The sequence below is a fragment of the Bos javanicus genome, chromosome 11, assembly GCF_032452875.1.
Source record: "Bos javanicus breed banteng chromosome 11, ARS-OSU_banteng_1.0, whole genome shotgun sequence".
NCBI lineage: Eukaryota > Metazoa > Chordata > Mammalia > Artiodactyla > Bovidae > Bos > Bos javanicus.
This window is the reverse complement of record NC_083878.1, coordinates 67,169,754-67,182,960: the sequence shown is the minus strand read 5'-3', so window position 1 is coordinate 67,182,960 and position 13,207 is coordinate 67,169,754. Positions and strand designations below refer to the sequence as shown.

General features: G+C 39.5%; 1 protein-coding gene across 1 annotated transcript; it reads left to right on the top strand.

Moving 5' to 3' along the window:
- Positions 1-3,544: 3,544 nt before the first annotated feature.
- Positions 3,545-11,402, top strand: GKN2 (gastrokine 2). The gene is made up of 6 exons (XM_061432857.1): positions 3,545-3,632; positions 6,261-6,314; positions 6,753-6,890; positions 8,623-8,733; positions 9,463-9,619; positions 11,184-11,402. Exons 1-6 carry the CDS (start codon positions 3,621-3,623, stop codon positions 11,264-11,266), a joined length of 555 nt encoding a protein of 184 aa, XP_061288841.1. The 5' UTR covers positions 3,545-3,620; the 3' UTR covers positions 11,267-11,402.
- Positions 11,403-13,207: the final 1,805 nt, after the last annotated feature.

Genomic DNA, 13,207 nt, shown 5'->3' with positions numbered 1-13,207 from the left:
GAGTATAGTTCCCTGTGCTATACAATAGGTCATTGTTGGTTATCTATTTTATATATAACAGTGTGCATAACACCTACTATATTTTAATAGTTATTTATGTTTATGATAGCAAGCTCTAAGAACAGATACTCATTGGGTCTGATTTATTCTTCTATCCATTTCAGAATATTTATTTGGTGACTTTCATAAGAGAGACTGTCATTAAGAACAGAAGGAAGAAAAGAAATAAAAGAAGGAAAGAAAGAAGAAAGAGAGACAAAGTAGATAAAGGTAATATGAAAAGAAAATAGCATGGTGAAAAGTGGGGAGCCTAAGACATGGAGGGAAAGGACAGGAAAGTAAAGTTGAGTGTCTTTTGTGGCTATTGACTACATGAACATCTCTCTATCTCTATAACCACATCCTCTCTTCTTCATTTCAAATATTTCTCACTCATACCACTTGAGAAATTTAGTTTGCAATGAGACTATAATAGTGAGTTAAATGCCAAGCTAATAGTCTTCAATTTCTACAAAAGCCTACAGTTTCTGGAGAATTTTAGAAAGTCTTTGAACACAAGAGCGACTTAAGCAATGTGGTGCCTTTAAGTCTTGAATTAATTGGTTTTGAGGATGGAACAATGGAAAGTCTGGAAGCAAGAAGACAATGCCCAAAGACTGGCTTCCTCTTTTTGGCACAGAGCTAAGCTTCATTTCCCTCACATCTAGATATGAACTGTGGCTGGTCCTTACTAATGGATAATGAATGGATGTGGTCATCTTCATTCTGAAGAAGCTAAAAGATGTGTTTTCATCATGCTGTTTATCTAAACTCCCAACTGCTGGTTTGTTGATGCCAGGATAACCATGAAACTACATTTCAAGATGGGGAAGCTGCATAAGAAAGAAGCTGGAAGCCATAAGTCATCGGTTGGAGGAGAGCCATTGTCCATGAAGTCATCTGTATTGGCCTTATGTGAATGAGAAATAAAAGTTTATGTTGTCAAATCACTGAGATTTAAGTGTTTCTTGTTATAGCAGCTACTGTAGCAATTCTGGTTACTGTGTGGTGGTGAGAGTGAGAAAATGGAGTTTGAGCTCATAGATTGAAAAGAAAGACACAAATGGTCAAGGCATTACAGAGGAAAATGGCAGAAAAAGCAAGGATAACCTCAAGGTGAGCCTGAACACCTGAGGGAAATTGTCAGCAGAAATAACAATGTCCAGAAAAAAGGCTGCTTTGAAGGAAAAAATGTAGGAACTTTTGTTTTAGATGTATTGAGTCTCATGTATTATAGTATATCCAAACATAAATGCCTGGCAAATTAAAAAAGTTACAGAATTATGTTCATGTGTGTGTGTGAGAGAGTGAAAGAAAAATTGCAAAAATAGGGGATGTAGGTGTCATAAAAAAGGTAATAGTTAAAATAGGCTCAAACTTACATAAGGAAAGCCAACAAAATCAGTAAGGGAGTGGATTTACTATTTAGTTTGAACCATAAAATAGCAAGAAAAAGTCTTATCTTTTCCACTAACCATATCTATATATGACCTTGGCCAAGTTTCTTAACCTATTTGAATCCTATTTTCCTCAGGAGGGGTTTGGACAGGATTTGAAACAGCTCTTTCAATTAGAATCACCCAGGGAAGTTTAAGAGTCTACGTGGCTGTGCCCCTTTTCGGACGCACTGAAGAAGGGTCCAAGGTGTAGGTAAGTCCAGCAGGAGCCCCTTCTGCTAGGCAGTTGAGTCTTGGATTTTATTTATAGTAGCTTTTGTAAATACAGTGTCTCATTCACCCTATTTAAATTTTTTACCCTTAGGTTGTGGGTTAGGCCTATTTCCAAGTCTATCTTTTTGTCAAGAAACTTTCTGGAATCACAAGGCTCCTTGCTAATGCCTCCATCTCAGAAAGGCAAGAAGTTACACTTAGCACCCAATCAGAGAGGACAGACAGCGCTTGTTACCAGTGTGGACTCTGGTGACACAACGTGATGTCAGATTGTGCTCTGACCCCCACTTGCATCCTGAAAAGTTGAGTTCTCTGCACCCTAGTTTTCTTATTTGTAAAATGAAACATGGTTAGAAAGTAACCCATAGGATTGTTGTGGGGACCAAATGAATTAATATATGCAAAGTTCTTAGGAAGTGATAGAACGTATTAGGTGCTCCATTAATACTAAAGTGAAAATGATAGTCATGTCTGACTCTTTGTGACCCCACGGACTATAGCCCACAAGGCTCCTCTGTCCATGTGATTTCCCAGGCAAGAATACTGGAGTGGATTGCCATTTCCTACTCCAAGGGATCTTCCCAACCCAGGGATTGAATAGGTGTCTCCTGCATTGCAGACAGATTCTTAACCATCCTGAGCCACCAAGGAAGCCCCTATTAATGCTAACTATTGTCGTTATTAGACATACAGACTCAGAACTCTTGAGGGGACAGGGGACACATTAAAGGGTAGAGTGTAATACCTCTAATTCTAATATCTATTGTGTGATTTTAGGGGGGATTTTTGGAGCCAGATATGGGAGAAAATTGCAGATGTACTGTAACCCTTCTTGCTGTTGCTATCTTAGATTAAATGAAAAGCCCATTTTACATCCAATGCAGCTGAACAGCCAAGGTAGGGGAATTCCAACGAGCTAGGTAACTCCCAAATTGCCCAAATGTCTGCTTTTTAAAAGCTCAAGCTTTAAATAGTTACTGGCTAAGAAGTCATTCCAGCTCTAGAACAAGAACATCATTTATGTTTTTTCTTTGCTCACTGTAGTAATTTTCCGTATTGAACAATTCTGCCATTTACAGGTGCTATTTGCTTTTGTATTTTCCCACATTTGAGTTCAAAATCCCACCCTAATACTAGCTAGCCATTTCTAATGGCAGAATTATAAAAATTACTTGCTTTAATCTTTATTCTCTCTAATTTTTCAGTCTGAGAATTTCTCAGTGTATATCAAGACAGCAAGAACTATATGTCATAGTTGTGATGGAGTTTTAGGTAATGTTTAAACATAAAAATTGGTTAATGCTGGTAATTGGGCAGAGGGATCTCTGAGACTTGTTCTTCATGGATTTCTGGAAATTGGCACCAAATCTGAAGGAGAGGAGAAAAAAAGTCATAAGATGGCTTTTTCTTACAACATGTCCCCAGACAATACCCTCAGCTCTAGTCTCATATCCAACTCTTGGATGGAAAAATTCAACAGGCAGGGATGAAAAGACTCTGAGTGGGGGCCCAACTAATGTCTTAAGGGTGGACTTTACCATCAGGTGAGATTTAGGAATATAGTATTAGTATAGATGACCATGAGATGTTTGTGTAAAACAAGGATCTTGCAATGCTTTTAAAGGGTGGACATTGACATCACAAATGCAACACAGAATAGATAAGTGGTGATATTTACAGAGTGACCAAGTGGCGAATTTTCACTATTGAGTAATCAACTTCTCTGATATTATGTTATGTGGTTGGGTCTAAATCCTGATAAAGGAGTTTGCTGGGGTGTGGCATTGATAGGAACATGGCCTTTTTCAAAGTGATCCTTCTGGACAGAGATTTCTGCACCTGAAATCTGATATAAAGGTCGAAGTTGCACTGGGCAGCCTCACTTGCTCCAGCAGCTTCTTTTCAGGCAAGATGAAAATCCTTGTGAGTATTTGTTTGTGCTTCTTTATACTCTTATGGTAACTGCTTGCAGAGAATGTTCACATCCAATATGTGTTGGTTTTCAGGGGTCTTAGACAAATACTGCATGCTTCTAAGTTTCTTGACTGAATTAATGCTGTCTTTGGCAGGAATAATGTCAAATATTAATTAGTCCGTATTTATTTGTCCTTTGTTTCTTGAGATGTTTACTAAGAAAATACAAAGAAAAAATGGGAAATAGCTAGGGAATTTTAATTTGTAATATTATAATAATAATAATTCCTTATTGTGAAATTTGGAGGGAATATAGGCATTTTAGGATAACTATACTTACCATCTAAAAGGGAAATAGTCATTTGAAAATAGTAATATCAGGGACCTTCCTGGTGGTGAAGCAGTTAAGGCTCCGTGCTTCTGCTACAAGGGGCACAAGTTCAGTCCTTGGTTGGGGAACTAAGATCCTGCATGCCATGAGGTATGGTCAAAAGTAATAATGATATCAATAATAAAAACAAATCTGCCGTTTCCCAAGTGCAGACTAGGCCTTATGCTGAACATCACATGGATCACTTCGTCTATTCACTGCAGCAAGTGTATTTGTGCTGTGCTCGTTTGCTTCTGTTGTGTCTGAACCTTGCACGACCCTATGGACCACAGCCTGTCAGCCTCCTCCGTCCTTGAGATCCTCCCTGCAAGAATACTGGAGAGGGTTTCTTACTCTAGGGGGTCTTCCTGACCCAGGTATTAAACCTGTGTCTCCTGCATTTCCTGCATTGCAGGCGGATTCTTTACTGCTGAGCTACTGGGGAAGCCACTGAACTGAGTAGTATTGCCCCATTCTACAGGTGAAGAGATTGAGGCACAGAGGAATATGATTTCCCTAGGCCAGGAAATGTGGGGTTTAGTCTTAAAATCTATCCATCTTAGGCCCCACATACAGAAGCAATCATGGCAGAGCAGCCCTGCCGTGACCACTCCAACTGATCCCGGCCCTGGTCCCAGTCTCCCATAGCTTCACACGGCAGCGCTCCATAGACAGTGAACTATGATCTATTGCAGCATGGAGCCTCTACCCCTTATTCTCACTGAGTTGTTGAAGGAGAGAGTAATATAAGTACCTCCCCATAAGTGTCAAACACTGACAATTTAATGAGTTCCTTCTCCCAGGATCTCTTGATTTTCCAAGAGAGATCTAACCCCCAAATGCACACCTAGGACGGTGGTGTATTAATCACATTGTTGGGTGGGTGGCTATTTGGGGGCAGGGGACATTTCCTGACTAATCATTCCACTAAGGTGCTCAGCCCTCCACCCATCTAACTCAAGCTTCTGTATTTGACCCATTAAACAGAACACGTAGGAGTGTCAGAGGTTCCTAGAGCTGGCCTTGGAGCCCAGGTTTTCCGTATGTGAGTAGACAGGTTGGACATCTGCACTTAGGTCCATGTTAGACATTCTACCCAGTCACCAGGACAGAAATATTACTGATGAGATGCAAAGGGAAGTAGGAAAACCTCACTGCTGCTGCTGCCGCTAAGTCACGTCAGTCGTGTCTGACTCTGTGCGACCCTATAGATGGCAGCCCACCAGGCTCCCGTCCCTGGAATTCTCCAGGCAAGAGTACTGGAGAGGGTTGCCATCTCCTTCCCCAGTGCATGAAAGTGAAAAGTAAAAGTGAAGTCGCTCAGTCATGCCCGACTCTTCGCAACCCCATGGACTGTAGCCTACCAGGCTCCTCCCTCCATGGGATTTCCCAGGCAAGAGTACTGGAGTGGGTTGCCATTGCCTTCTCTGAAACCTCACTGACAGTTACTAAAAACATCTGCCCCTCTGAAGAATCTCTCCATCAGCAGTCTCAATGACAGTGCAGTGCCCTGTGATGTTCAGAACAGGGAACACAAAACCAGCATCAGCATATTGAATGAGACCCTTGTACAACTACAGCAAGATGTCAGCAATGCCCCTGGGTCAGTCTCACATTCTGCTGGCCTAACACTTGTCTGATGGCATCACTAATGGGAATGTGGATGTTTTCTTTGATGTCAGCCTCAGAAGTTATTTGTGCCTCCACAATCTGATTTTCATAGTTTCCCTTAGGAATACATAGGTACCCCTATCACCCATGAATCTATTTTAAATCTGTCTTACTCTCTTTATCTCAAGGAATTAAATAATGTTTTAAACCAAAAACCACAACTTGATTCCTGACTACTAAAGCCAATGTGAATACCTCCAGGGTCCTCCTCTTAGTAAAATGACCCCTTTCTTACTGCTCATTTCTCCCAAGTATTTTTTAAAAATTTATTACTATTATTATTACTTTTAACACCAAAAAGCATCTTGTATTTCTCCCAAGTATTTTTCTGGCATATTCTTTCTAGAAGGTTGTGTTGTTGGGAAGGGTCAGGAATTTGGTAACAGAGGGAGAACTAATCTGAAAATTAGAAAAAACTCACCAAATGCCTGTCAAATGAATGAGTGTTGGCACATTTTGGAAATGGACTGTTGACCATCCATGACCTCCCCCCAGTGTCTTTAAGTATGTTTTCTGAGATATTTGTGCTTGTCCTGTGTCACCCCACTCCAAATGACAACCCTATTATGAATGGATGTGACTGATCTGTTTTTCAGGTGGTATTTCTGGTGGCACTGGCCATCTTTGGGACACAATCTTTGGGAAATGAGGTGAGTTAGTTCACTATAGATATTATATCCTAGAGATATTGGGAGAGCAAAAAGAAGACACAAAATAATCTGAAGGACAGTGGGGAGTCTACATGCCCTACGCGTGGGATGAAATCCCAGAAATAACCAATAACAGAAACAATGAGGCTGACTATTTCTTCCAATCACAATACCTTAAAAATATAACCCATTGCTTTAAAATGTGGTCAATTTCATTTCTCATGTGATGTCATTGCTTTGCCCATGTATAATACAATGAACTAAGAGGAAGACCTTTGCATTCTTATTTTAGCATAGGCTTTTGGTCTGGGATGCCAGTGGGAACATCTCAATGTTCAATCTCTTGTTCAAAGCAATAGAAGGCTTTACTTTGCTGGGAGGGTTGCCTTTCAAATGCACATGGTTTGTGAAAACACCATTATGTCTTTGTGAATCTAGGTGTATAACATCATCAGCCCAACTGACAATGGTGGCCAAATTCAGGAGACGATGACAATTGACAATGAAAAAAATGCTGCCATCATTAACATCCATGCAGGATCATGCTCCTCTACCACCATTTTTGACTATAAACATGTAAGCAGCAATATTTTATATTCTTCAAGAATGGACTCCTACAGGGTGGAGGGACAACCATTTATCATGCATTTGAATTCCAGGATCTATCTTTGTAATTCTTTCAGAATTTCCTTACTTCTTCTTTTCCCATTTCTAATTTAAAAATTGATGAGACAGGAAATATACAAATTTGCTTGATTTTTTCAGGTAGGAAGCCTGTTGATGCTGGCTCATTACAGGCTCAGAAAGTGCCTAGAAGACTGACTAAAACCCAGGGCAAGGCCTGGCACACAGGCTCTCAAAAATATTTCTCAAATGTGTGAGTGAAGTAGGGCTTCTTCTAATACAAAAAATTTTGCAGAAAGAGAGCAATCATGAAACAAGCAGTCACAAAATAGCAGAAATCCTGAACAGCTACATATTTAACTATGTACATAGGATATGAAATAAATTATACTTTTGGAAGAATTAAAGCATGTTAACTTAAAAACATTATGCTATTTCCAAGTTTCAATTGCTGGAATTAACAATAAATCTCAGAAACCTGTTCAGAAAACTTATTCCATCCTTGATTCATTCATTTATGTTTTTGTTTTCCATTTGTTCCACCTGGGTGACAAACCTGCTTTTATCTATGGAGAGAGTTATGCGCTGTGGATATAAGTAGTCCACAGTCTATGGCACTGGGCATTTGAACTTGCTTTTCTTGTAGAAACCTCCTCCCTGCCTCTGTCCCACTGTTATTGGGAGTTTCATGACACATTTGAAAGCATCAGGTCTTAGTTTTCAAGGAGTTGTGCTGAAATTCTTTTTAAGCAGATATCAGGGAAATCCCAAAAGTATCTTTAAAAAGTAGCATGGTGAGAAGTTGGTATAAGCCTCTCCACTATCATCAGGCTTGGCTTCTGGATTTTTGGATTTTAGGAACTGGAAATTAGTGAGAACTAAAAATTAGGGACTAGAAAGATTTGCATTATATACAATCTTATATGCTGAATAATTATTTGGAACTATGCAGAGAAAATTCCACTCCAGATGAATATTCCAGAAGGTTCCTTTTGGCTCTAAGTTCTTCACCTTCCATTGTTCTTCCAATCCCAACTTCCTTCATTCCATCCTTATGCAGCCAGCTTGGGTTTGAGGTGGAGAAAAGATGAAGAGAAGATGGTGAAGAGGGGAGAGGAGAGTCAATGAAACATGTATGTGTGGAGCATGAGGGTGGTGTGGATATGTTGAGGAGATCTTCTAAAGCAGTACTGTCCAGTGGAACTTTCTGCAATGGTAGAAATGCTCTGTATCTGCATTTTCCAATAGGGAAGCTACTAATCACTTGTGGTTACAGAGCACTTGAAATATGTGATGGAGGAAGTACACTTTAAATTTTATTTAATTTGACTTTAAATGTAAATGGAAACTTGTGGCTGGTAATTAACATATTTGAAAGCACAGTATTTACTCCAAATTGAGGACGTGGAAGAACAAAATCAATAGAGAAAGACAAAGAACAATTTCTCCTTAACCTTTCAAACCCCAAACTGCAAAACCAAAACGTGAAAAGTGAGAGACACATCAAGAGTTTACAGAAATTTAGAGATAGAAATGACAAGTGAAAAAGTGAAATGATGCAGTAAATGGATTGCAGCTTGAAAATCTTACTGTGCATGTTTGAAACTTTCCTGAAGGGCTGTACTCACTAAGTTCAGAACCCGGGGAACTGGGAGGGGCAGTGACTGTGCTCTTGCTGCTTTAGGGCTACATTGCGCTCAGGGTGCTCTCCAGAAGAGCCTGCTACATCCTGAAGATGGACCACAAAGCCATCCCTGCTCTGGACCAGCTCAAACGGTACATCTTTGAGAGGAAGGTAATTATGGGGTAGCCTTAAGTATTCCCTGTTCTTGAGCCAGAGAATATAGGGTCCATGGAGAAATGAAGAGGGGAAGGGATAAGGATACGGTACTCTCCACTTTAAAGCATTTTCATATACATTGATTTTAGAGCAGGAATATATCTCTTAGCTTGAGTTCCACTATGCAGCCCCCAGGTATAAGAACTTATAATACAAAGGCTGCCTCTGCTCAGCCCTAGATATGTGTCCTCAGGCAAACTACTTACTTCCTTAGAAAGTAAAAATAACAATTAAAAATTTAAAAACCTATCATAAATGCCAGTGTCTTTGTAGAAAGGACTAACTGCTCTTTTCTTAAAACAAGGCTTCAGGAAGTAATGATTGGGAGGAAAAATGAGTGAAGTTATAATATCCAATAACACAATGGTGCAAGTAAATACAATATAGGGAGAATAAGCAAACATTGTGTGAGGCTAGGAACCCGAGGTTTAATTTTCCTTTTGTGTCTTCTCATTGGGCACAGGATTCACTCTCTCTAGATTTCATTGTCATTAGCTGCAAAATAACATTGATAATAATAATGAGGCTTCTCTACAGACCAAGCGGTCGGAAGAAATGATGTCTTGAGATCCCTGACCACCTTCTGTTCAATAATCTGAAAGAGAAAAAGTCACAATTTAGAATAAGGTACACCAGATTGTATTGATTTATTTCATCTTATTCCACTCTGTCGTACTGATCTAGGCTTTGAACAGCATGTTCTCTGACAAATACATCTGGGTCAAGTACAACCCACTGAAGTCTCTGATCACACATGTGGATTGGTTCCTGTTTGGATCACCCATCAGGCAGCTTTGCGAACATGTCCCCTTATATCAGGGGGAAGTGGCTGATAAGACACGTAAGTACCAATAAATCATTCCTTCACCAAATATTTTCTGACTGCTGCAATATGTCAGGCACTCTGTTAAGTGCTGTGTGAGATACAAATAAACATGAAACATGACTCGATTTGGTTTATTGGGGGAATTAAATATCTTTCTTGTGTGGAAATGCTTCTAAATGTTGGGGGAGACACAGAAATGAATAAAACTCTGCGCTCAAGGAACACATGATCTGGTGGAGAAGTTAATTCATTAAGATAGGGGATGGAATAAAAAGAGATTCCTTTGGGACCAAGGAAAAACTATTGGATTTTCTAAAGTATAGTATAGGGCTACCTTGGTGGTTCAGTGGTAAAGAATCCACCTGGAATGCAGGAGACACAGGACATGTGTGTTCGATCCCCAGGTTGGGAAGATTCCTTTAGAGTAGGAAATGGCAACCCACTCCAGTATTCTTGCCTGGGAAAATCCCACGGTCAGAGGAGCCTGGCAGGCTACAGCCCATAGGGTCGCCAGGGGTCAGACATGACTGAGCAACTGAACACAAAGTTCAGCATGGTAACTCTGGTTAATAATATGGTATTGTACACTTGAAAGTTGCTGACAGTAAAGATTAAGAATTTCTACCACACAAACACAAAAGGGTTAACTACGGGTAGTGATGGATGTGCTATTTTGACCTTCTTATAATGTATCTGTATATCAAATTATCATATTGTACACTTTGGTGGTGGCTTAGTCACTAAATCATCTCCGGCTCTTTGTAACCCAGTGTACCGTAGCCTGTCAGGCTCCTGAGTCCATGGGATTTTCCAGGCAAGAATACTGGAGTGGGTAGCCATTTCCTTCTCAGGGGTATCTTCCTGACCCAGGGATTGAACCTGAGATTCCTGTGTTGAAGGTGGATTGTTTACCACTGTGCCACCAGGGGAGCCCCAATATATTGTACATTTTAAATATATACAAATATATTTGTCAATTGTTTCTCAAAAAGGTTAAAGAGCAATCAGAATTTAGGATAAGATTGGTCCAAAAAAGAGCAGGCAAAGTGGACTGACAGACAGGGAATAAAAACTCCGATTTATCCAGGTAACATATGTCACTGCAGTCATTCCTGGTATTTTTACACAAAACTGCTAAATATGGCCAATTATTAAGAGTGGCCAGAGTGAAAGAGAGGCTGGATCACAGACAGTGAAGGCAGCAAGAAAAATTCCTCAGAGTAGTGGGAGGTAGATAAAGAAGAAAAGAAATGGTGTTTATTACCTTTCTATTGCCCAGGTGTTAAGGTATTTTTCTTTTAATAAGGTCATTAGTACTTACAAGTAAAGGCACACTGGCATGCCATCAATGCAGAATGCCATGGCATCAACTGAGTCAGAGAGTACTTCCAGGAGTTGTTAGTCTTATTTAAGCTAATATATAATTATTCTTTACAAGTATAGCTGAAATCTTGGGCAACATGAAATTATATGTACAATCCCTTGTCAAAACATTTACAAAAGGGCATTGGTTTGCTAAATTAAACCTAATTTGCTAACGTCTTCATTCTCTTTCTTTCAACAATTTCCCCCTTTTCAGATAATACTGGTGCTGGAGTCTGCGCAAAGGCTGGGCTCCTGGGCATCTTGGGAATTTCCGTCTGTGCAGATGTTCACGTGTAAGGCATTCAGCTCACTGGTTTCATCTTTTTAAAGAAATACACTCTTGGTTTCCACTCAACACCCAAATTAAATTCTTTCTCAATGCCCCAACTAATTTGGAGATTCACTAGTAAAACACGACTAGTATATTTATAGATATCTGCGTGTTTGTTTTTGTAAACCACAAAGGGAAGCCAAATGATGTTTACATCAATATATGACAGAAATTGCCAGGATTTCAAATAAAGTGCATAGTGTGAAAATTCCCAGATAATATAGGTGAGTTACATACAGGCTGGTCACTTATGTGCAAGTCTCCATTTTTGCATCTGTCATTTAGACCAGCTGCCCATCTCTCCATCCAACACACTGAGGTAGCTTAGGTAGGGCAGGGGCTCAGGTGACAGGAACTTCCACCTAATGAGAGGGATAGTTTATTTATACCCTTTAAAGACAACTTGACTGATCAGATGATGCAAACTTTATAAATAAAATTTATGTTATCAAGTATACCTTCTGACAAAGTCCCCAGCTTTGAGGGGCATTTATATAACTTTTAGTTCATCAGATTAGTGACTCAACTGTAATAAACACTATCATGACATATTTCATCCCAGAGTGTGGAGAGAGAGGGGGAGAAACACCCATCACCTAGAGAGAGATGCATATTCCTGAAAGTTTTACAGGAGTGAGGACTTGACTGGGAATATCAAGTCAATGTAGGAGGAAACAATTTCTAACATTTCAAATAAATTGCAAAAGGTGGGCAAATTTCCAGCTCATATAATTAATTCTCATATGGACTGGTCAGTGAATGCAAGTTCAGAACAAAGAGGAACTACTTTAGCAAGAATTTCTATCGTCAATTGCTCCTATTTCTAACATATACTCCTTAATAACCATTAGCACCAGGATAGATATGCTGGCAAAACTACCATAGTAAAGAAAGTTATTTTCTTGTTAGGCAATGAGTCATTTATATGAAACCGTTTGAGAACAGCAGTAAAGAGTGTATAATAAAGTGTCAAACAAAAGTAGAATATATTAGCTGGGCTCCTAATGTTTGCAAATGATGGCACCCAAATCAAAATAACAGGTGGGAGTGGCGAGGTGGGAATTTATTGTCTCGTCTACCAAACGAAGATAGGTATGTTTTGGTCTTGGTTGGCCAGAACTAGGTGCTTGAAGGTGACCAGACTATCTTTTTCCACTCTCAACACTCTTCCTCTCCACATGCCATAGTCAGTATCTTGCATTAGCTTTCTCCATGGTGGTAAAACCAACGTGACTATGAGTCCCAAGGTCTCCATCTTCCTTGTGTCATCATCAGAAGGAAAGGACTCTTAGTTCTAATTTCAAATTAGCTTGACTTTAAATTACCAGGAAGATAAAACAATTATAAATCTATGTACACTCAATGTCAGAGCACTTAAACATAAAAAGCAAACATGAACAGATCTAAAGGAAGTAGACAGCAATATAATAATCATGGGGGACTGCAACACCCCACTTTTAATAATAGATTTTTCACAGGAAATCAATAAGGACACAGCAGACTTGAAAACTATAAACTGAACAAGCCTGGCAACATACAGAGAATATTTCACCCAACAGTAGCAAAAACACATTCTCCATAAGCACTCATGGAACATTCTGTAGGGCAGATCATGCTAACCCAGAAAACAAGTCTTAACAAATTTAAGAAGATTGAAATCATTCCAAGTATCTTTCCCAACCACAATGGAATAAAACTAGAAATCAATAACAAGAGGAAAGTATTCATAAGTACATGGGAATTGAACAACATACACTCGAACAACCACTGAGTTCAGAGAGAAGTCAAAGGGAAATTAGAAAATATCTTGGGACAAAAATGAAAACAGAATTAATATCTTCCCTCCCCAGCCCTTACACAGGGACTCCTTCTGGAGAACATTTAATGCAGCCCCAGCTTCCTTGTAG

What these genes read in the sequence shown, in the direction of transcription:
- GKN2 (XM_061432857.1), top strand. An exon ending in CACAATCTTTGGGAAATGAG is followed by an intron (nt 6,315 to 6,752) that starts GTGAGTTAGTTC and finishes TTGTGAATCTAG; the next exon opens with GTGTATAACATCATCAGCCC. An exon ending in GGAAGTGGCTGATAAGACAC is followed by an intron (nt 9,620 to 11,183) that starts GTAAGTACCAAT and finishes CCCCCTTTTCAG; the next exon opens with ATAATACTGGTGCTGGAGTC.